General features: G+C 41.5%; 1 protein-coding gene across 1 annotated transcript in view; it reads right to left on the reverse strand.

Moving 5' to 3' along the window:
• Positions 1–25,433, reverse strand: part of NRG3 (neuregulin 3) — a 561,068-nt gene that overhangs the window by 65,522 nt on the left and 470,113 nt on the right. The window contains exon 4 of the mRNA XM_087701943.1: positions 4,939–4,965. Coding sequence (XP_087558069.1) covers positions 4,939–4,965 — 27 coding nt within the window. The remainder of the gene's footprint in view (positions 1–4,938; positions 4,966–25,433) is intronic.

Consider the following 25,433-nt stretch of genomic DNA (forward strand, 5'->3'; position numbering starts at 1 on the left):
AAGGTTAAAGAAAGATGAGTTTGCACAGTCACATCATGGGCTGGGAGAAAAAGCCTGCAGTTTCTGCTTCTTAAAGGAGCTTCTATTCTGTCTGTCTGTCTGTCTGTCTGTCTGTCTGTCTGCTGTCTGCTGTCTGCTGTCTGCTGTCTGCTGTCTGCTGTCTGCTGTCTGCTGTCTGCTGTCTGCTGTCTGCTGTCTGTCTGTCTGTCTGTCTGCTGTCTGTCTGTCTATCTATCTATCCATCCATCTATCCGTTCATCCATCCACCCATCCATCTTCTATCATCCATTTGTCTGTCTGTCTATCATCCATCCATCATCTGCCTGCCTGCCTGTCTGTCTGTCTGTCTCTGTCTCTGTCTCTGTCTCTGTCTGTCTATCCATCTATCCATCATCTATCTATCATCTGTCTGTCTGTCTGTCCATCATCCATCCATCATCTGCCTGTCTGTCTCTGTATCTGTCTCTCTGTCTATCCATCCATCCATCCATCCATTCATCATCTGCCTGCCTGTCTGTGTCTGTCTGTGTCTGTCTGTCTGTCTATCTGTCTGTCTGTCTGTCTGTCTGTCTATCCATCCATCCATCCATCCATCCATCCATCATCTATCTATCATCCTTCTGTCTGTCTGTCCATCATCCATCCATCATCTGTCTCTGTGTCTGCCTGCCTGCCTGCCCGCCCACCCACCCACCCACAGTGTTTACATGTGCTTCATCGATTTTGAAACACCATTTGATAAAATAAGACACAGCAAACTATTACAAATCTTGAGCCAGTGGGACTAGATGACAAAGACATCTGAATCATAAAGAATCTATATTGGCATCAGGTAGCAAATGTGAGACTAGGCCAAAAAACCTCAGATGATGCAGAAATACAAAGAGGAGCCAGACAGGGCTGTATTCTGTCTCCACTGTTGTTTAACATCTACTGAGTCAGTTTTCAATGAAGCATTGGAAAACATAGATGCTGGCCTCAAAGTAAACTGTGTTCAGATCAACAATTTAAAATATGCTGATGGTACAGTTCTGCTTGCCAGTAAGCATGAAGACCTTCAGTTCCACATCAACAGAGTCTCAGAAATATCTGAAAAATATGGCTTGAAGCTTAACACCTCAAAAACCAAGATCATGGGGGTCAGCAAACAACCCATTAATTTACCACTGATAAATTCAGAAGGAATACCACTAGAAAAAGCAAAAGAAAGGATCACATACTTCGGTTTTAATTTATATGAAAGATGGGACATGATCAGTGAAGTAAAGATAAGGATAGAGAAAGCCTGAACAGCATTCTTCAAAATGAAAAAGGTCTTCTGCAGTCACGACATAAGCCTAAGACTGAAAATCAGGCTTGTCAGATGTTACATCTATTCTATCCTGCTCTACAGAGTAGATAGTTGGTCTCTGACAGAAAACCACTTGAAGAAACTAGAAGCATTTGAAATGTGGATTTACAGGCAGCTGTTACGTATAAGCTGGGTTGACAAAATCAGAAATGAAGAGGTGATAAGCTGCCTGGAAAAGCAAAATCATCACAGCCAATAAAAAATGAAAGTTAGAATATTTTAGACATGTGATGCGACACCCAGAAAAATACAGCATCCTTCACTTAATCCTCCAGGGAAAGATAGAAGGCAAATGAGATCCAGGCAGAAGAAGAACATCGTGGCTTCAAAACCTAACGGACTCATTTGGACAAAACTCAGCAGCACTTTTTCATGACAAAACTAGGATTGCCAACATGATCGCCAATGTCTGATGACGGATATGGCACAAGAAGATCATCTATCTATCTATCTATCTATCTATCTATCTATCTATCTATCTATCTATCCATCCATCCATCCATCCATCCATCCATCCATCCTAACTCGTGCTGACAAATATGATTCTGTGTAAAGGAAAAGATTGCTCTGTAGAGCATCTGTAACCAGCAAAGGCTGGTTGTGTATGGCTTTTCTATTGGCTGAAAGGGCATTATAAGGAGAGTGAGTCCATGTTTGCATATTGGTCATGATGTATGTATCTCTATCACTATCTCTATTTCTATCTATCTATCTCCATCATATCCATATCTCTCTCTCTCTCTCTCTCTCTCTCTCTCTCTCTCTCTCTCTCTCTCTCTCTCTATCTCTATCTCTATCTCTATCTCTATCTCTATCTCTATCTCTATCTCTATCTCTATCTCTATCTCTATCTCTATCTCTATCTCTATCTCTATCTCTATCTCTATCTCTATCTCTATCTCTATCTATCATCCATCTATCAAATCTGTTTGCCACCCATCTCATGCAATGTAACTCTGGGTGACATAAAACATTTTTGTTGTAATTATTTTAGTGTTTCCCCACAAAATTGATTTGTGAAGGCATCTGGTCTGCTTTATTATATACTGTTATATGCATAGCATTAAGTAAAGTCCTTCTCCACTCTTTACTCCTTGTTTCTCACGCTGCATCTGAAACTATTCTATGCGATATATCTCCAAAACTACAGGTTTTGTGGAACTCAATCTTGCTTTCAAATTATATCACAAATGATTGATTAAAAGTGGGTTCCATCACATCTTCGGCATATCTGTAATGGTTTATTTGGACAGTAAACTAGCATTTGCATTGGAACTGCAGGGTTCAACCAAACTTATTATGAAACTGATCATTTTATAGTGACAACTATCATTAGCTTATTAAGACACTTTTGTTTAATATTTCAGATTAAATGAAATAAGCAATTTACTGGTACAAAAAGGAAGTCAGTGATAGTTTCAATTTTGTTCTCTATGTCTGGGCAGTAGAGGGAAGATAGGAGCCATTAGCACTGAATCAGGATAAAGCTAAATTCATTACTTAATTTTTTTTTTGCATGAATGACAGGACGAGAGCGAGAAGAACAGAAGATGAGAAAAAATGGTTTCCTCAGCCAACAGACAAATTGAAACTTATCAAAGAGAGAAGCAACCTAGAACTAAGGAAAAATTTCCTGACAGTGAGAATGATTAATTCAGTGGAATGGCTTGTCTCTGGAAGTTGTGGTGCTTCATAACTTGATGGAGAACAGACTGAACAGCCATTTGTCCAGAATGGTATAGGGTCTCCTGCTTGAGCAGGGAATTGGACTAGGACAGGAGTCTGCAACCTTACACACTCAAAGAGGCATTCAGACCTATTTCCCACAGAAAACACCAGGAGCCACAAAACCTGGGTGGGCATGGCCAACTCATCACTCCCACCCAGTCATATGACCTCCCCCAGCCACATCTACCCAGGTTTTGTGGCTCCCAGTGTTTTCTGTGGGAAATAGGTCTCTCTCTCTCTCTCTTTCCTCCTTCCCTCTCATTTCTGTTCTTTTCTCTTTTTCCTCTCTCCCTCTCTCTTCTTTCTTTCTTTCTCTCCCCCTTTTCTCTCTCATTTATTTCCCTTTCTTTCTTTCTCTCCCTTCACTCTCTCTCATTTGTTTCTCTTTTTCCTCTCTCTCATTCTCTCCCTTCATCATTTTCTCATTTCTCTCTCTCTCTCTTTCTCCTCTTTTCTCTCTCCAATCTTACTTTCTCTCTTGCACACACGCGCACATAGCTATGATCACTGATCATAAGTTACAAACAAGTGATAAATAATAAGATACCAATAGGAGTAGGAAAGATGAGAAAGTTGATAATAGCAATACAGCCTACTTTCATAGGTAAATTTCTTAGGATTAAGACAGTTCTGAGGGAATTAGGCCTTTGTCATCTTCTTTTGTCTTTTTTTGGGGGGGCGGGGTGTGAATGGAAGGTTGAAAATACTCTTTCTTTCAAGTTTTCCCTACCCAAAGAAACATTGGTCCTTTTAAAAAACAAGTTTACATCATATTCTTATGCATGCCAGTGCTGTGGGTGAGGTAATTTAAGGTGGTTCTGACAAGTGTCGTCGGCATCTTCATATCCGGTCACATGGGCAGCAAGCCACTCCCATCCGGTCCCATGGGCAGCAAGCCACTCCCACAAAGGAGGCCACACCCACAGAGTAGATTCGAACAATTTTTGAAACCCACCTCTGGTATGTATGTATTCCTTCCTCCCTTCCTCCCTCCCTTCCTTCCATTCATTCATTCATAGTGTCATGCAACTCCCAAAGAACCCTGGGCAGTTTACAAGATAAGTAAAATAAAAATGTACCAACACATTACAAGAATGAATAAAGAAAATGGAAATCTGACCAATCTGCAGCAGCAGCAACAGCAAACTTGTCTAAAATACATCTCTCAAACCAGCCCAGCCCAGCCCAGCCCAGCCCAGCCCAATCCAATCCAACCTACAATCTTGAAGAAGGAATGCAGGAGCAGGTATATAAACATTACCTCAGCCCTGAAAGAGAGGAAGGTGTGAGAAAAGGGTTGACATTTGCCCTGCTTTGATTCTCTTAGGTGTAAGAAAGGGAGAGAGAAAATTGGGGAGAGTTTCAAGACTGAGACCAGCCTTTCCAGATAGGCTGGGTCAAGAAACAAAGCCTTCCAGTCCCACTGGAACTGAAACCATTAGAAGATACAAGAACAGCATTTTGAAAGCCTGAAGGTTTCTTTCTGTCCTTATTACAAAGAGTTTCTTTCTCACCTTCCCTCTCTTTCAATGCTATACCATTTTAGCTTCACCACAGGGATAAAAAAACCCCAATGAATTAAAACATAAACAATCTTAAAATTTTTATTTGTAATTAAAAGGATTGGGAAACACCACCTGCTCCCCACTAACAACTAAGCTGTGTGATTTGGGGTCGGTCATTTTCACTTAAGGCATCCTATCACACAGCCATTGTTTTGGCTGCATACTTAGGGGGTATTCCCAGGTATCTTCCCCCTCTCCCCACTTGAGCCATTTGAGCTCCCCTGGGGAAACTAGTTTGCTTGGTGCAAGAAACAAATCTGATATACAAAATGTAAACAGAAAAGAGAAACTTACCCATGAATTCAATTCCTAGATGGTGAGCTGTACCAAGGAAAGCATGGAAACAAAGCAGAAAAGAAAGAGAAGGGAAAACATTAGTAAAGTATCATGAACTGATTTTAAAAATACAGTTCCTTTGAGTGTGTATGTCTCTCTCTGTGTGTGTATATATTATCATAAGAGAACATAAATTACTTCATTAATTATGATTGCCTTGCCCCAATTATTCCAACAAGTTTATTATTACCATCACATTAAGTTAGCCCAAACCCAATTCCAGCTCAGTATGTTCATAGCCAACTATAAATTGCTTTATGGAAAACTGTGTAAAAATTGAAATTAAAGGCACATGAAAAGAGTCAGTCTATTGTATTTGAGCTGGTCATCTCCCCAGGCTTGCAAAATCCACAATTCTTCTTAACCAGACAGACTCCAAATGTTCTGAATGAATCCAGGCTGGAAAACTTCAGTTGCAGGAAGTTCTGCAAATTCCAGTTACAGAAAAGGTTAAGGTTTTGCTTCCATCTCGTGGTCAATTGGATGTTTGCAGCCCAGAATGGATAGCCAACAAAGGAGAATATTTGTAGCTGGGGTTGAACTATGGGGTCACCTTTCATAACCCAAACCAGAGCACTGATGATGCACTGATAATGTTACCTGGTTTGGGTCATGAAACATCTGCAAGAAAACCACCAAGTTCAGAGAGGCCCCTGAGAACCAGCCTTTATTGTGTTACATTTCCCTCAGTCAATCTCAGGTTTAGGAGTACAAATTTATTCCACTCTAGCCCTGAATAAGAATCTGCAACTAGTAACAGTCAAAGGAAATTGGCGGTCGAAAAGAGTCAACGGAATTTGAGATGGGTTAGACTTTGATCTCTTGTGGGCACATGGGACTCCTCCCTCAGGTGCCGCCCACTCATCTGCTAGAGTCAGTCCCTGATCCACTCCTATCTTCTCCTCTTCAACAACACTCAAGGTCCTTTGGGTAAGTTGACTCTACATTTACCAGATAGCTGAAGAGGCAGAGAAGGGCCGTGCTGGTTGATACATGTGTTTTATTCAGGACATTTATTTTATTATAATCCTCCTCTATTTCATTCCTGAAGGTGGCGCAGTGGTTAAAAGCAGCACTGCAGGCTACTGCTAGATCAGCAGGTCAGCGGTTCAAATCTCACCGGCTCAGGGTTGACTCAGCCTTCCATCCTTCCGAGGTGGGTAAAATGAGGACCCAGATTGTTGGGGGCAATATGCTGACTCTCTGTAAACCGCTTAGAGAGGCCTGAAAGGCCTATGAAGCGGTATATAAGTCTACTGCTATTGCTATTGCTATTGCTATTCCTACACCATTTGGGGATAATTAAACGGGAGGTGATACTTTGCCTCCTGATACTTCTGTGTTTGTTAAATTGGATTATGCATCAATGCTCTTCTTTTAAATCTCGGCATTTCAAAGAGAGTTCTGCTAGTCCGGGCAGGCCATGACTTTTGATCACAACTAAACCCAAAATTTCTGTTCCTAAGCAAGACAGAATTCTGTCCAAATGTTGATGCTGTGACGTGTTGTTAAGTGTGAAAAATAGTTGTAAATCACTTTTCTCAGTGCTTAAGGGTATAGATAACAGAATAACAGAGTTGGAAGGGACCTTGGAGATCATCTAGTCCAGTGGTGCAATTCAGCCGGTTCTATCCGGTTTGGGTGAACCAGTAGCGGTGGTGGCCAGAGGCTCTGCCCACCCACCGGATGTCATCATGTCCCGTTTTTGATGCTTTGATCATGCGCGGAAGGTCTGCCCACGCGCGGAGGTGGTGCATGTGAGCAAAACCCTCACATTTGCGAACAGGTAGTGAAGGTAAGTTGATTTCACCCCTGATCTATCTAGCCCAACTTCCTGCATGAGCAAGAGAGCCTATAACATTTCAGACCAGTGCTTGTCCAAACTCTCCTTAAAAGCCTCCAGTGATTGAGCAGCCACAACCTCTGGAGGCAATCTGGTTCCACTGGTTCATTATCCTCCCTGCCAAGAAATTTCTCCTTATTTCTAGGTTGCTTCTCTCCTTGATTAGTTTCCATCCATTTACCATTCAGGTACCCACCATGGTGGTATCTAAGATTACTGAAATGTCTCTTTAGTTTTAGGTTGGATTTTTCCAGTTCACCTTTTTTTCTGGCAAGAAGAGGAGTTTGTAGTAGTAAACAATAGATCCGAACTATATATTAAATGCATCACCTGCCTACATCAACCTATGTTGCCCTTTCCATCAGTGGCGGGATTCGTTTTTTTTTACTACCAGTTCTGTGGGTGTGGTTTGGTGGGTGTGGTTTGGTGGGTGTGGCTTGGTGGGTATGGCAGGGGAAGGATACTGCAAAATCCCCATTCCCTCCATACCCCACTAACCTGTGGTGGGAAGGAATTGACACTCCCCCTCTTCATTTCCCCAAATAAAACAGTCCTAAGAAAAGGCTCCCACAAAAGCCAGGGACACTCAAGCTGCTAAGAAAGAAACCTGCCTGAGGCTTATTCCACCTTCTGGCTGTAACAAGGAAACGGTTCCCAGTGCTTGGAGACCGTGAGCCTATAGAAAGTGGACCTTCAGCTCCATTTACAAGCAGGCAAGCAGATCGGTAGAAAACCCATTCAAGACAGGATATTTCACAATGGGAATTGCCCAAACCCTCTTAGAAACAAAAAACCCATATTGCACAAACCTCAAAACTTCAAAAACACAGAACCATATAAGAATCCCTCCTCTTATGCAGTTTGTTGTTCAGCTGACCCAGAAACTAATGTCACTTCGCTTCTGCAATTAAAAGCCTCCTTCCAAGCAGCTGCTTCTTGGCTTGTCAATTTAAAGTGACGGCATCTTGTTTTTCTTTTTCTTCTTCACCAAACGATCTTCTGGCTGAAAAGCGAACCCTGATTTTTTTTCCTTCTAGCCAATCAGCTGAGAGGTGGTTTAGGGCAGGGCCAGCCAGAGGTGGTATTTGCCGATTCTCCAAACTACTCAAAATTTCCACTACTGGCTCACCAGAACTGGTCAGAACTGGCCAAATACCACCTCTGCTTTCAAGACTGGCTTGAAAGTGCTACTTTGGTCTGCTGGGCACTGTAGCTATGCCCATTGAAGACAATTCTATGGATGAAAGACATGTAGCTTGGCTGTCACACAAGCGCTGTGAAGTTCAACACTTGTATACTCTAGATGTAAACTTTACGTGTACTCTTCATACAGAAGGTTTAATACCTCAGTGACTATATTCTACAGCAGCAAAGTATGCAATACTTTTCATCCAAACCAGTGTAGCTCATACATTGTAAATTCTTTCAAAAGACCTGCAAGGGGAAATTAATTTGAAACACTTATAGTCTTTTATTCACCATGAGAAGCAACCAACTTCCACCGTGCAATTTGTGAAGATGCCTAAGCCTGAAACTTTCTGACTTTATTTAGACTGAGCAGTTGTCAAGCTTGGCAACTTTAACAGCGCCATTTGAAAAGACATTTAAAAGCCACAATGCATGTGTGCTGAATGAACAATATAATTAAGAGCTTATCCAAACCCAACATTTTATTTAGACTGAAGTACAGGTTGAAATCATATTGATTGTATTGTGCAATCAGGACACAACATTGTGTTTTCCTGGACAATTAAAATCCATGAGAGAAAAGGGTTCCTTGGTGAACATTGACAAATTTTGGATTGTTGAGTAAAAAAACAAAGTTTTTTATTATGTTCCAATTTGTTAGATCAAGCTGTGCAGGGGATTTCAAGGGAGGTTAACATGAGATATTCTGTACCCTTCTGAGAACTAATGTAGCAACTTTAGGGATTCTGTCTTAGGAAAACCTGGGACAAAAGTGAAAAACATTCTGTTTTTACTATCCCGATAACATTTAAAGCTGTGATTTGTTGCAGCATTTGTTCCTGGGACCTCATGGTGAGAAAGATATTTAATTTTCAAAGCTCCCTCTGGAAGCTGCTTCATAAAGCAACATGATCCGCTTGTCGCAAAGGAAAGGAAATGGGGCTTCATTTTCTTCAGCTTCCTAGGCTTTCCCAGCTCCAGAAAACATGTAGAATGCAGCAGGAAGACAAAATTTATCTGTACACACACAGACAAATCTGTTTTATTGTTTCCTTAAATCAACAATTTCCACATTATTAACTAAAGGCATTTACCTCAATGCCTTTCTTGGTTAAAGTCTTACCATATGATCTGATTTGGTCCTGTGAGCTACTGGCATCATTTAGTACCATTTTATAAGGCCTCGTTAAGACCATATTTGGAATACTGCATCCAGTTTTGGTCACTACAATGTAAAAAATATGTTGAGACTCTATAAAGAATGCAGAACAGGTTGCAGGAACTTGTTGTGTCTAATCTAATGAAAAGAAGGACTAGGGGTGACATGATAGCAGTGTTCAAATATCTGAAGAGTTGTCACAAAGAAAATGGCAGTCAACCTATTCTCCAAAACATCTCAAGGCAGGAGAGGAAGCAATGGATGGGAACTAATCAAGCAGAGAAGCAAACTGAAATGAAGGAGAAACTTCCTGACAGTGAGAACAATTAATCAGTGGAACAACTTGCCTCCAGAAGTTGTGGGTGCTCCAACATTGGAAGTTTTTAAAGAAGAGATTGGACAACCATTTGTCTGAAATGAGATACGGTGTCCTGATCATGCAGGGATGGACTAGATGACATCCAAAGTCCCTTCCAACTCTGTTATTCTGTTACCTATAACCCTAATCTTAATTTTCCATCGTTCAGGAAAAGACTGGAGAATATTTGTTCGGGAGAGTATCAACACTGCTCTTTTTGACAGAGGGTTGTAGTAGAAGGTCCCTTCTAGCCCTATCAGTCTGTGATTCTACAACTAAATTTATGTGGAAATCTCTTAATAATAAAGACATTAAAGGCATGTTAAACTCTCTTCCCCAATTCAGAAATGTTCACGTTTTTCAGGAACTTTGGCAATATCAGGAGCGGGAAAATTGCCAAGAGACCAATTTTGAGAAATTGAAAGAAATAGGATTCCTCCAGATATTAATGATCAGATCAGGTCTCGTGTAATTTATCTACTTTTGAGAAAGCAACCTGTTCTACTAATTGTTAAATGATGCATGGATTTTATGATCATTTACAATGGATTTCTATCTTCTTGTAAAATCTGAAAATATTGTTTAAGACTTGATATGCAGGTGCTTAGATTGTTTTGTTTGTTTTTGTTTTTATTTATCTTGTATGCTGCCCACTCCCGAAGGACTCCGGGCAGCTCACAATAGACGAGGGAAGAGGGCACTGTTCCCTCTAAGGTGCGCGGCCGCGCGGCCGCGCACATGGCAAGAAACCCTCGCGCAGAGGTTTCTTACTCCCGCGCAGAGGTTTCTTTCAAAGTAAACGTGGGGAAGTCCTTTGCAGGCGGCTAGAACTGGCCGCCTGCAAAGGACCTCCCCAAACTTGTTTCATCGGCAGCTCTGAGCTCTCAGCCTGGCCGGCAGCGTCACACAGGCTGTGGAAGGAGCGGGAGGAGGAGGGAACCAAAGAGAGGCTTTTGCCGAGTCTGCGCCCCACAGCCAGGACCGTCCTGGCGCCTCAAGCCACGTTTCTTTCTGCAAAGCCCTTCTGGCGTCAAACGGAACTCTCGGGTTGCCCGAAGGGCTTTGCAGGAAGAAACGCGGTTTGAGGCGCAAGGACGGTCCTGGCTGTGGGGCGCAGACCCGGTAAAAGCCTCTCTTTGGTTCCCTCCTCCTCCTCCTCCTCCTCCTCCTCCTCCTCCTCCTCCTCCTTCTTTCTGGAGCCCCTTCCTCAAAGATTTGGTACCAAAGCAATGGCGGTGAGGAAGTTGTGTCTTTTGGATTTTGCACTGTTGTCTTTTCAATGGTTCTCAGACTGGTTGAACCTTTAGCAGCTGGGGTGATATTCTTTACTGTTAAGGTTACAATTGGATGTGTTGGACAAATCTTAAAAGATGAAACTTTTATTAAAACGTTTGACTTAACTAAAAACGTCTTCCTTTTTCTTCTTCTTAAATATGATTTATTTATTTATTTTTACTTCAGAAGTTTGATGACCGTTGTACAAACTAATCCAACCTAAATGTAGAGGAGGAGAAGAAGGGGGGGATTTAAAAAGAGCAGAGGAAAAAGAAAAGAAAGCATGAAGAAAACATAAAGAAAGGGATGGGAGGGAGGGAAGGAAGGAAGGCACTTTATGTTGAAACAGAAAATATTATATAAGGAAGAAAATGGAAATAACTTAGGAAGGAAGGAAGGAAGGAAGGAATTGCACTTAATATTGAAGGAAAAGAGAATGAAGGAAAAATTATTGGAAGGATTGAAAGAAGGAAGGAGGAACAAAGAATTACACTTAATATTGAAATGGAAAAGAAAATATAATGAATGAAAGAAGAAGTATAGGAAGGGAAGGAAGGAAGGAAGAAAGAAACAAACAAAGACTGTTGAAACAGAAAAGATAATATAAGGAAGAAAATGGAAAGACGTATAGGAAGGAAGGAAGGAAAAAAGGAAGACAATGTTGAAATGGAAAAGAATATAAGGAAGAAAATGGAAAAAAGTATAGGAAGAAAGGAAGAAATGTACTTAATATTGAAACAGACAAGGGAATGAAGGAAAAAATATTGGAAGGATTGAAAGAAGGAAGAAAGAATGGAAGGAACAAAGACAATGTTGAAATGGAAAAGAATATAAGGAAAAAAATGGAAAAATGTTAGGAAGGAAGAATTACACTTAATATTGAAACAATTGAATATAATGAAGGAAAAGGAAAGAGGAATAAGGGAGGGACGGAGGACTTCAGCTCCCAGAATTTCCCTGGCTGAAGAATTCTGGGAACTGAAGTCCACCCCTCGTAAAGTGACCAAGGCTGGGAAAAGAATCCACACTAGTAGGGACAATGCAAGCTATGCTTCACCCCGTCAGTCCATCTTAGCGTGCAAGAAAGACATCAGACAACGCCATAGTTGCTATGGTAGCATTTGGCTATGCGCAGCGATGCTCTCCTGGTCTTTATGGGTGGGAGGGGGGCAGTTGAGCTATGATGCTAATCCCCTCGTGGGAACACAGAGGGTGGGAGAAGAGAACCAAAGAACTTCAAACTCCAAGGTTCTGGAGTGGAGAATAAGGGGATCAACTTTGTCTAAATGATATTGACATATAAAGAACGGTTGTAGGAATTGGGTATGTCCAGTTTAATGAAAAGAAGGACTAGGGGAGACATGATAGCAGTCTTCCAATATCTCAGGGGTTGCTCCAAAGAAGAGGGAGTCAAGCTATTCTCCAAGGCACCTGAAGGCTGGACAAGAAGCAATGGATGGAAACTAATCAAGGAGAGAAGCAACCTAGAACTAAGGATAAATTTCCTGACAGTGAGAACAATTAACCAATGGACCAACTTGCCTCCAGAAGTTGGGAATGCTCCAACACTGGAAGTTTTAAAGAAGATTTTGGATAACCGTTTGTCTTAAGTAGTGTAGGGTTTCCTGCCTAGGCAGGGGGTTGGACTAGAAGACCTCCAAGGTCCCTTCTTTCATTCTATTCTACGATTAGGGGACTGGAGGCTAAAACATATGAAGAATGGTTGCAAGAACTGGGTATAATGAAAAGAAGGAATTGGGGAGACATGATAGCAGTCTTCCAATATCTCAGGGGTTGCCACAAAAAAAGAGGGAGTCAAGCTATTCTCCAAAGCACCTGAGGGCAGGACAAGAAGCAATGGGTGGAAACTAATCAAGGAGAGAAGAAACTTAGAACTAAGGAGAAAATTCCTAACAGTTAAAACAATTAACGGAACAGCTTGCCTCCAGAAGTTGTGAATGCCCCAACACTGGAAGTCTTTAAGAAGATGTGGGATAGCCATTTATCTTAAGTGGTGTAGGGTTTCCTGCCTAAGCAGGGAGTTGGACTAGAAGACCTCCAAGGTCCCTTCCAATTCTATTTCTATTGTATTCTCTATATTCTATTCTTTCTCTATTCTATTCTAATCTCTTCTGAACTAAATGTTTATCTAGAACTCAAATAAATAGCTGCTTTTTGGTTTTATTTTTTTTAATATTTATCAGTCTCTCTTTTATTCCATACTTCTGGTTGAAAGACTATTCTATGTCATGCTAAACAAATGCATATTCTAGTGGCGGCGGGAGCTCGTTGGCATCTTCAGCAGCAGCCCTGCCTCCTGTGAAAAAACCGAAGATGGAGCAGATCCACGCAGATGACGTTGCTGCAACATGACTGGAGGAGGAATTCTGGGAGTTGAAGTCCACAAGGCTTAAAGCTGTCAGGTTTGAAGACCCCTGGGGTTTTTTTCCTAAAGGGTTAGGGGTGCGAGGGTCTTGTAACTTGACAGCTTTAATACTTGCATGCTTCAATGCCAGAGTTTCTGAGCCAACATTTTGGTTGCTAAGCAGGACCGTTGTTAAGTGATACTGATATTATATAACACTTTTAATTAAGCGGGTACCTTGAATAAACATAACTTTGAGTTTCAAATAATACTGATTTCGTTGTTGTCTTAGGTGACATCTGTGAAAAAAATTCAGGTGCTCAGGCATGAAAATGTGCCGCTCAAACACTATACTTTTCCGCTCACACTGAAAAAAAATTAGAGGGAACATTGGTCGTAAGGGTCCGGATCTCAACAGGGAGATCATTCCAGAGGGCTGGAGCTGCAACAGAGAAGGCTCTCCCCCCCGGGGGGGGGGGGTCGCCAGCCGACATTGGCTGATGGATGGAATCCGGAGGAGACCTAACCTGTGAGATCTGATCGGTCTATGGGAGGTAATCGGCAGGAGGCGGTCTCTCAGGTACCCAGGTCTGATGCCATGTAGGGCTTTATAGGTAGCGACCAGCACCTTGAAGCGGATTCGGAGACTAATGGGTAGATTGATGGGTAGAAGATGCGAGACTAGGCCTCTTAGGGTGTGTATTGGGATCAGTGCATTGCAGTTTCTTCAGGAACCATTCTAGTATCGGAGTCCAGAAGAAAGAGGACAAGTTATCTAATGAACGAAGGTTACCAAATCTGGGTGGGAAACATCCAGAGGTTCAACAGAGGTTCAAGCCAGTTTTGGATCGCTTTGCTGACATTTAGTGGCTTTCTGGTCTTTCCACTCCAGATTTAATAGCCCTGCTATAAACACCAAATTATTTCCATTTTTACAATGAAGAAATTGTTCCCATAAACATCTTTCTGAACTGACTGGGTGAATGGGTTTAATAGGCAGAGGCAATTTAATTTAAAGTGAGCTTCACTCTTCTTTCATTTAAAAAAATCCCCCCCCTACTATTGCTTAACAGTTTTACTTTCTAAGGAACAATACTGTAGCTTCCAATAGAAGGGGATATCAGGGTTGAAATGTGGGGTCCTTGGTGTTTTCTGAGCTTGGTTTGCTCTCCTAGTTTTAAGCAAATTATAGTAAACTCCACATTCACTAGCATGTGATGCTGTTACCTTATATGGTAATGAATATTTGCATTAAGCTCAAACAACCAAAATACAGATTGTCTCTTTTTATCTGAGCCTTTATGAGAAGAATTAGACACCCCTCCCCCCAATATCTATCCTTAGTAACAAATGAGCATCTACATTTGGAATAAATTTTGCCAAATAGTATGTGTTGAAATGCAGAATGACTACACAAGGGGCATGTTAGAAATCCTCAGTTTAAGCAATTTCAAATAGAGTCTTTGCTGAAGTGATCAAAAGAAGAACTCTCAGCCTACCTAGTCAGACTTTGCAAATTGGTCCAAATGATCATTAAAATATATATGTGAACACCGAATATTCAGGTTGAGGGGAAATATTTGATTCCACATGTTTCTTTATCTGCATGCACCACACAGAGAGAGAGAGACATACAGACACACACATACAGAGTTGTCTATTTTTACTTAACTGTTTCTTCTCAGTGGAAACTGAACATAAAAAACGCTATCAATAGAACTAGTAAAATAGCTAAAATCAAAACAAAAGACCAAGTGACTTGAGACCTTGTCAAAAACAGACTCACCTTTGTTTTTAATGCAACCAATGGGTGCTTAAAGAGATTAACATAAGTAAAGAGAAATTTAAAAGCCTCAGAAAATCCACCAGGAAGGCAGAAAAAAACATCCTCCATTGTATCATCAGGTTTGACACTTCACCATTCCAACAATCAGACAATAGAAAACAATAAATCCACCACCCTTTTGGCTTCCATGCTAATGGCAATTATCCCATTACCATGAAAACAACATTTATTGCTGCATAATCTGCTCATTAGCCTTTTTAGAGGAAACAAACAAAAATCACTTTTATTCCTTAGCTTTATTCAACTAGGCTAGGAGAAAAAAACAACAAGTCTGCTATCTGATAGAAAAATAAAATGCTTATTTCTTATACTGTAAATGGACTATGTGCATGCTACATCTTTAACTTTGCCATGAATTAACCCAGTCCGGAGAGACCACACAATGCACAGGATCCTGAATTAGCCAAACAGGGTGGGCTTGAGTAACACAATGTACCAAACATCCATGCAAGAATGAATCATTATTATTGCTGTGACTGTTGTTGCTATTAGGTAATTTTATAGGCTTGCCCAACCTCCAGCAATTCGGGGTGGTTTGCAGAAAACCACAAAAAACAAATATGAAGATTCAAGGTGGCAAGGAAGACAAAACTGTGTGGGGGAAAAAAAGGAAAGAAAAAATTATCCATATAATCTCAAGTGGGGCTTTAATCTCCCTCCCCAAGCATAACCACATTATATTCATTCTTTCTCATTCATTTGTATCCCATCTTTATTGTTTTTACAAATAAAGCAAAGTTTCAGTACATTGGGCCTAGAGATCACATCCACACATCACATAAACCTGAGGCTTCTTTTAATTACCACTTCAGTGGTTTGATTACACAAGTCAAGAACTGTGGCCTGGCCTGGCCTCTCACATTAGGAGCACATTTCCTTCTGGTTTCCCTTCTAGCCTTCTCCCTCTAAGTCTCCAAGGCTCTTTTGCAGGACCAGCAGGCTTTTGTGATGGTTACCCTGGGTGTTGCTTTGCCAGAAGGCCAAATTCATTATTTACCTGTTCAATTAGATTCTGTCTTGCCATGGGGCTATTCTAGGTGAATCACAACAACGACACAGGGAAATAACAACAAAGTAATGGAGCCCAAATGGAAGACCCTGATTCAATGGATTGCAAAGACAGGGTCAGAAGGCTCCCATCTCTGGAGGACCCTCTCTCAAGGGAATGTGGCTGCTGCCCACGATTCCCGTTTTCACATCCAAGCCTGCTCAAAATTCTGATCTTTAGAGCCATGTTTTTGTGTTTTTTGTGCCCAAATCCATATGTTGATCTTGGACTACTGTTTATTTCTGTGAAGTTACCTTCACATGTTAGGGTCTCAAACATCAAAGAAACATCAAATCCTTTAGTTTCTCCTGTTTCCCACAAAGACACTCTGAAGTGTTTTTATAGCTCCTTTTCTTGGCAAAAGAAAGCCCTGTCACCTAGAACTACGTTTTCTCTCCATTAAGGTAGCCAGAAGCCTTGAGTATAATTTTTTCCTAAGTTGTTGAAACAGCTGTCATGTCACCCTTTCCCTCTTCCTTCCCCTGATTCCACCTTTGCTCGATAAATCCACCAGGAAGGATTCGGCCATCACTAGTCTTGCTTGAGAGGATTATGACAATGTTAGCCCTTAGCGATTCTGAATGGGTCGCTAAATACCCAGCACAGGTAGCAGTAGCATAACAAAAGCCCACTGCAGCTTAGCAGGCCCAAAGTCTTTTTCTGCTCTCTTCCGTGTTGAACAAATAGGCATGGTCACTGCTGGTGAGATCTAATGGCTAGGAGCCAGAGATCACTGCAAAAGCAGAATAAATCTGCACCCAAAAGGTTCTGGGACTTATTTTTCCCAATAAATGAACATCCTCCTGGCTCAAGGGCAGGTAATTTGCTGTTTGTCTTCTGGCTGTAGTTAAACTACATATTCCAGAATCCTCCTATACTGGCAATGTGCTCTGTTAGATATTAGCAACTGTTATAGTGGTTTCCACCAAGGTCCTCTGTTCCGGTGGGAACAGAGGTTTAATCTCATTGGTCAAAGGGTCTGACAGCTCCCTATAAAAGGGCTGCTGTCAGACTGAACCTTTGCTGGATTGTCAATACTTGTTCAGTTGCTATAAAGACAGGGGTGGGTTTCTCGCCCCGTTCCAACCGGTTTGGTTGGAACGGGGCCGGCAGCCTCCTCGTGCACACACGCAGTGCACGCATGCGTACTAGCGCCTGTGCGATGGTCCAGCTGCTCCTGGAGGATCGCGCAGGCGCTGTATGCGTTCTGCGCATGCGTGGAAGCGCAGAACTCGTCAAAACCAGGTAAGAAACGCGGGCGTCCTTCGGTGTTCCCGGAAGTTACTTACTTCCGGGTTCGCCGACCAACCGGTTTGTGGGGACCGCCGCGAACCGCCTGAAACCCACCGCTGAATAAAGAGCTGTTGTTGCCTAAGCCTGAGTGTGCCTTTCCATTACCTTATCTAACATGCTCAATCTGGCTGCAAGGGTTTGTATTTTCAACAACATCTTGGGAACTCAAACCTGCTTTAGTTCAGTTTCTGGTTTTCAAGGCTGGTCAAGTAAATGTTTGGAAACAGAAGGGCTGCAAAAAATAATAGATTTCAAATATATTAGTGAATGCATACTATAAAGCAATTATACTGAGATTGTTTTACTTATTTAGATTAAATTATAGAAATAATAAAATATATAAAGAATGGTTGCAGGAATTGGGTATGTCTAGTCTAGTGAAACGAAGGACTAAGGGAGATACAATAGCAGTGTTCCAATATTTGAGGGGCTGCCCCAAAGAAGAGAAGGTCAACCTATTCTCCAAAGGACCTGAAGGCAGGACAAGAAGCAACAGATGGAAACTAATCAAGGAGAGAAGCAATCTGGAAATAAGGAGAAAATTCCTGACAGTGATAACAACTAACCAGTAGAACAGCTTGCCTCCAGAAGTTGTGGGTGATCCATCCCTGAGGTTTCAAGAAGAGATTGGTATTGGTATTTACTTTCCTTCTTATTATTTCCTACTTAATTTCTTTAATGTTTTTTAAATTCCTTTTCTGCTGACTTTAAAAGTAATATGATGGGAGTGTGTGGATGTTAAGACAGATGAAAGCAGCAAATAAGAACTGTCCATGTAAAGTATTTCAATTAATCGAATGGAGTCATATGTGAAAGCTCTCTTACTTCTAGACAGAATCTAGAACTATCTACACTTCAGTGGTGGGATATGACCGGTACGCCCTGGTATGGGTGTACCGGTGCCTGCTGGGAGCACCAGGTACCGTTCCAGTATGGTGCTCCAAAGGGCCCACCCACTCGCCCGCTCTCCTTACCTCTATTTGAACCGACTGGGGTATTTGTGCTTTCATACGGGGCGTACGGTGCCTGCATGATGGAGCAGCTTGAGCAACTGGAGCATCGCGGGCAGTGGGTACACATGCGTGTGCTGCTCGTGTGCATGTGGTAGACGCCCAGCCCCATTGCAGTGTACCGGTTGCAACGGGAGCTGGAACCCACCACTGCTACACTTAGTCTTCCCTACCGGTGGGCTAGCTAGCTTTCTGGTGGGACGCCTCTGATTGAAGCTACTGCAAGAGAGAACGTTTTCATATGAATAATCTGAAATATTTTATGTGGTGCTTTTGTTGTTGCTGTTGAGTTGTATCTAAAATATCACAATCCCACAGCATGCCAGGCTCTCCGGTCCTTCAATGTCTCCTGGAGTCTGCCCAAATTCATGTTCACTGCATCGATGCTGCTGCTTCATGAAGCTGGGAGTCAACAATTGTCAAATATTAAGCCAAATACATACTCTGCTAAAGCAGCGAGACCTGGCGATGTCACCCAATGGTGTTAGAGGGCAACCAATGGATTCTTGTGCCAAATTGATCACTCTCTGTATGGCGTTTCTGTCCGCAGCTGTTAAACTAGCATACCATACTGTCATGCAATATGTGAGGACACTTTCTATGGTGGACTGATAGAAAGAGGTCATCAGCCGTTGTTCCACCTGATTTTTTTTGCAGGACTCTAAGGAAATGAAGTCTCTGTTGGGCCTTTCCAATCATCAGGGACGTGTTGTTTTTCCAGGTGAGATCTTGACTAATAAGCACTCCCAAGAATTTAAAAGAGGAAACTCTCTCCACACAGCTCCCCCTCCCCCTTGATGTACAGTGGGGCAGGTCCCTCTCTGTGCTTCCGGAAATCTAGCACCATCTCCTTTATTTTACTAGTACTTAGATGTAAGAGGGGTTTTTTTTGAGCACCATGCAGATACCTTCTGGACTTTTTCCCTGTATGCTGATTCGTCCCCTCCAGTTATGAGACCCAGCAATTACCAGAGGTAATTGCAGGATGTAACACTTTTGTCAAAACAACATAAGTGCACAACTGGTAGAAATGAATGCCACAATGGTATTTTTCTAAAGAAATCTACTGAATGCACCTAAGAGCTTGAATAGACAGCTGTTCTGTTATTCTGTTGGAATCCAGCGGTTGCACTAGACAAGAATTTTATGAATAAGTTAACTCAGTTTAGGTCCAGAAAAGAAACAAAGATACATGATGTTTTTGAATTGCCTGCTTGGATAAAAATGCTAGAAGCTTTGGTTAAACTGGATTCAGCAGCTGAAGAACAGTTTTAAATTTGTGTACACCAGCCTCTTTTCTTTTGCACTAATCAATATACTTTCACAGTAATAGTAAACTCATTTTCAGCTCTTCAGGTTGGTTGCTGCAGAAATGTTGACCCTGTTACTTTTGAGCTATCTCAGCTTTGCTTGCAAATCCATTGGGATTTCCTAAGTAAGATTTCATTCCTGAAATGGAACCAAAGCTGCACTTACTAGAAAGAGAATGAATTTAGAAAATCCTAGGTGGCAGATCTAATGCCTCTAATATTTATGCAGAGCGAAAGAGATCTGTGTGACAACATTCAGGATTTTCAGAGTTTTGCAATGTGATGCCTGAGAACAAAATATACACAAGTACTATACTGTAAACATACTGGAGAAATATGCACACAAAATTCATATCTGGGAAACAATAAAGATGCACAGACTGCAAGATGCCTATGTAAGAACACATATATTAGGAACAATATTTATGCTTAGATGAACATGTTTTATTTGGATTTGCCTGCTGATATAGAAACAGATCAAACTGCATTTACAGTGAGGAAAATGGAAAACAGGAGAACTAAAATGGACATATCCACATAGAGGCAGTCCTTGACTTATGACCACATTGGGGACCAGGATTTGCGTTGCTAAGCAGGATTTTTGGCTATGGTTGTTAAATTAATTAGTGAGATGTTGAATCTGACAACTAACAATCTGAACTGTTTTCTCTACCCTTCATCCTTAGTGAAGCGTGCAAACCAGTGTCCTGAGTGGGATGAGGAGAGCACATCTTTCTCTTTCTGTCCTGGCCACTTTTTACAGGGGTACCATTGAGAACTGCATCTCTGTGTCAAGGTTCCAAGTAATAAGTCCCCAGAATGAACAATCCAAGGCTGTCACATTCAGTCAAAGTCCATTTATTAGGAACAGATCAAATTGGCAGGACTGAGGAGAGGTGTGTGTGTGTACATTGTTCCAGGGCCCATGAAGCTCAAAGGGGACCCATGAAGGGAAAATTGAAAAAAAAATTACAAAACCAATTTTTTAAAAAATAAAAACAATATTGGATATATACATCATACTCTATATTTTGTGGCTAGAGCAAAACCGCCTTGCAGCCTTATTTGACATAACCTTTATGGGTGTGTTACCCCTAAGGTGACCAGATTTTCAGATTGGAAAAGAGGGACACCCTTGACCGGGGGGGGGGGGGGCTTGATTTTTAAAAAAATTTTTGGTCAAAAGGTCACCCCAGGACACTGAAACCAGCATAAATACGAATCTGTTGCCAAACAAAATTTTGATCACGTGACCATGAGGATGCTGCAACGGTCGCTAAGTGTGGAAAATGGTCTCAACGGTCGCTAAGTGTGAAAAATGGTCATCAGTCACTTTTTTCAATGCCATTGTAACTTTGGTCACTAAATGTTTTCCCCCTCCTCGAGACTCCTCACTTCTTCCTTCATTCCTCTTGCTGATCTACCTTCACCTTATCTGTCTTCTGCTCTTTCCCTCTCTTCCTTCCTTCCTCCCTCCTTCCATCCTCTTCTTTCCTCACTCACTCCCTTCCTCCTTTTTTCTCTTCCTTCCTCCTTCCATTCTTTATACGATATAAAATTCAATGAGGGTGAAACACACCAAATCTGGCAAAGCTGCCTTGCCCTTGCACCAACCTGGCCTGCCCATAGAATAGCAGCCACTTTGAGACACATAAACCTGGTCTGAACATATTGCATCACAAAGATTTGCAAAGATCACATTTGCAAAAAGGAACATTTCTTGTAGTAAATACATTTTATAAACAATTTAAAAGTAAAAATCCCCCCAAAATAATAAAAAATCCTTAAAAACCATTGTTAAGTATTACACCAGCAATAATTTATACTGTCACCATTTCAAACTATCATCAGAAATATGAATCCGTTGCCAAACATCAACATTTTGATCGCGTAACCATGAGGATGCCACAATGGTCACTAAGTGTGAAAATGGTCGCTAAGTGTGAAAAATGGTCATCAGTCACTTTTTTCAATGCCATTGTATCTTCCTGATTATTAAAAGTGCAAATTCACTCAGTGTCAATCATGACTCCTGAGTCCATTTCAAAGTATTGTGCATAGAAATTTTAAAAATGGCTTGTTTCAATTTATTTTGGATAGAATCTTTTTTTAAATAGTCTAAGACAATTTAAAAAAAGAATCAACACAGAATACCACTATTTTAAAAAATCATATGCACAATAAATAAAATATTATTTTAAAATACATTGAGCCTATACTCCTTACAGTAAATGACTCATCTGGAAACAAGCCAATAGCATTTTTTGTGCTTTCAAATTTACAGATGTTCCAAAATCAGCTTAAAGTCCAAATATTTAAAGACCACCCCCCTCAAAGCTATCTTACCAGAGCTTTAAATATCTTCTGGGGAGGCCCTGTAATCCCATTCATGACAAAGGTAGGGCTTTCTCAGGAGGAAGGTTTCAGCTGGTGCCCATCCTTTGGAAACTTCCTCCAGAGCAGGGAGCCCTAACCTGCTGTCCATTCAGGAAGGCTGTACAAATTATTCTGTCTTCTAGAGCCATTGGGATTTAATATGGTTTTATCACTGGATTTTCTTTTTATTGTTTTTGTGGAATTGTTACAATGATTTTATAATAATATAATTTTATTTGGCATTTTTGTTGCTGTAAACTGCTGAAAGCCCCTGATAGAATACAAATTATTTAATAATAAATTTAAAAAGCTGAATACAAGATATGAAAACATTGCAAACTATTGTTCAAGATAATTTGAGAAAAGGGAATCATTCACCAAGAGTGCTAATAACTACTGCTAAGTTATATAGCAAATCAGATACTAAGGCCTAATGCCACAGAGGGGAGAGAAATTCATAAGTTTTCAAGATTTCCTGCACTGCTTCAAACATATACACTTCTTAATACCAATGAATCCCCAGCTATTATTTGATACAAGAAGATGGGTATGGAGAACGGAAAGAAATTTAAATTAATAAAAAAGATGCCACTGAAATCATCTGTTTTAAATTATAATCCCTCTTCCTGACAGTGGATCAATAAAAAAAGATTATGCCCAATTCAAACTGGAAAAATACATTTAGCTCAAAAAAATAAGATCGTCATGGTGATGAAAGAACATGGCAAGTATCCCTAGGAATTATTTGTCTCTCCAGGCAAATAAGGAAATACCTGTTGCTCTGGTCTTTAATGCAATTCTTGCTTAAGGCAGAGCCCTCCCCCGAAAAAATGCTTCTGCCGGGCTGCGAGAGCCATGTGGAAGTTGTCTGCACAGCTGAAAAAAGGACTGTTTGCTGGGCTGGGAGGAGGAGACAGCCCCCTGCCTTCTCCCCCTTTGGCTTTGCAGTTCACAGCCAGCACGGGCGGCAAGTCTGGATGGAACCACGTGGAAGTTCTCTGCGCGACCGGCAGCCGCTTTTTACTCCCGAGTAAAATTTTTACTCGGGAGTAAATTTTACTCCCGAGTAAAATTTTTACTCGGAAGTAAGTAAAATTTACTCCCGAGTAAAATTTTTTACAAAACATGATTTATTTTACTCACCACCAGTAAGCGCAGCTGCAACCCCAACAAGAAAGACAAAATAAAATGGAGACTCGCCCATGCGTCCACAGCTAAGGAGTCCAGCCAATCAGTGAGCTGGTTGGCCAGCTCACTGATTGGCTGGAGTCCAGCCAATCAAATCAGTGAGCGGCAGGCTGGGCTGGCTTAAATTTGTAGGTAGCATAGAACAGAACGATGAGCCAGCCCAGCAGCTGATGGGCGGGAGCTGCCAGCGCCAAAAAAAGCGTGCCTTTTAAAAAAGCGGGCAGGACGTGGGAAAATGCATCAAAAAGCGGGGGTGTCCCGCCAAAAGCGTTATGTCTGGTCACCTTAGTGACCCCCCATCCCTCACGCCCAATTTTGGGCCTAGTAGGCCTCCCTACAGCCTCCTGGGAGCAAAATGGGCTGGGAGGGGCACAGCCAGCATCCAGTTTGGGGCCTAGTCAGCCTCCCTGCGGTACAATTATGACATTGATTTATGTGTCCATGTGTAGGTGAGGGGGGGGCATATTAGCTTTGTTCCAGCACTTAATAATCCTCTCAGCAGCCCTGCAAATTGGCAAGGTCTTAGTATAATTCCGGCTCATACCAAACTCCGGAATTATATTCAGTAGAAAGCAAAAGTTTGAAACTTCCCCCCACAGTCACATTCTCCAATCAGCTCGCAGTCCAACTGTCCAAACTCTACCTTCAGCCATCTGCAGGCACCTTCTCAGTTCCCATGCGAAAGAATGCTACCTAGCCATTACATCCCCCCTTATCTCTGCAACCTCCCTTCCTACTGCTAGAATGTGGCGAGCCTGAAGCCTCATTAGATCCCCTTAGAGAACACCTAGAAAAAGCTTAGAGAAAGAATATGAAATGAGTACAATAAAACATGGCTCTACATATGTAAGCTTCAGGGTCAACACCCTGTTTGGCTTGGTGGCAGCAGTGCCTCAGATAGAAAGTCCATACAGAGAGTGGTGAGCACAACCAAGAAGATTGTAGGAAGCTCACTCCCTGTGATTCAGGACACAGCTTATAAGTACTATATGCTTAGAGCTCCAAGCATTGTTAGAGACCCCACACACCTACTTCATAGTCTGTTTCTGTTGCTCCCCTCTGGGAAGAGGTTTTGAAGTATTTCTAGCAGGACTACCAGATTCTGTAACAGCTTTGTTCCCTAGACCATCCATATGGCTTGCAACTTGCAAGATTTGATTTTTTTCACCATGAATACATCCAAAGTAGACTGTGTTGTTTTTCTGTGTCATATATGGGTGTGTATGTGGGTATATGCATAATGGTTATCTTTTGAGAGCTGAATGCAAAGAAATGTCATTTTAATGTACATTGATTAGTGCACTGATTTAAAGAGAAAAAACATTTTATTCTATTCTATTCTGTTCCATTCTATTCTACTCTACTCTTCTACTCCACTCCACTCCACTCCACCTCACCCCACCCCATTCTCTATTCTATTCTATTCTATTCTATTCTATTCTATTCTATTCTATTCTATTCTATTCTATTTTGTTCTATCTTTTCCATTCCATGAATCCAGTTTCCCGCATTGACTTTGCTTGTTGGAAGCTGGTTGAGAAGGTTGCAATTAGCAATCACACCATCCCAAAGTGCTACAACAGTTGTACATACAGACTGGTGGCCTAGCAGCTGAATTCTAATCATGCATCCATGAGATGATGCAACAGTTGTAAGCATGAAAACTAGTCATAAGTCACTTTTTTCAGGGATGCTGTGACTTTGAACAGTCATTAAAAGAATGGTCACAAGTCAAGGACTACCTTTGTTTCTGATTGTTGATAATGTCATTCACTGCTACTTCTTTTTGAAGCATAAAATCCATGCATTCCAATCACTTTTACATGGGATCTAAATCTCAGGAAGGGAGGACTCAAAACAGCATCCAGGTTCTAAACGTACAATCCAGCCTGTTTTGCATTCATTACCCACAAAAATAGAATACAACACAGGTTGAATCAATCATTCCAGTTTACCAAATTAGAAGATTCACATACGACTGAGCTTTCTAAGTTTAGCAAGGCACATATGCTCCTCCACCTGTAATTCCAGTTCACCTAACATTTGCCACCCATTGTGTTGTTTACAGGGCAGGGGTGAAATTCAGCAGGTTCTGACAGGTTGTGGAGAACCAGTAGCGGAAATTTTAAGTAATTCGGAGAACCAGCAAATACCACCTCTGGCTGGCTCCAGAGTGGGGAGGGAATGGGGATTT

Source organism: Thamnophis sirtalis, unplaced genomic scaffold, assembly GCF_051295495.1.
Source record: "Thamnophis sirtalis isolate CommonGarterSnake01/CBP01778 unplaced genomic scaffold, rThaSir2_p1.2 scaffold_15, whole genome shotgun sequence".
In the NCBI taxonomy this organism is placed as follows: domain Eukaryota; kingdom Metazoa; phylum Chordata; class Lepidosauria; order Squamata; family Natricidae; genus Thamnophis; species Thamnophis sirtalis.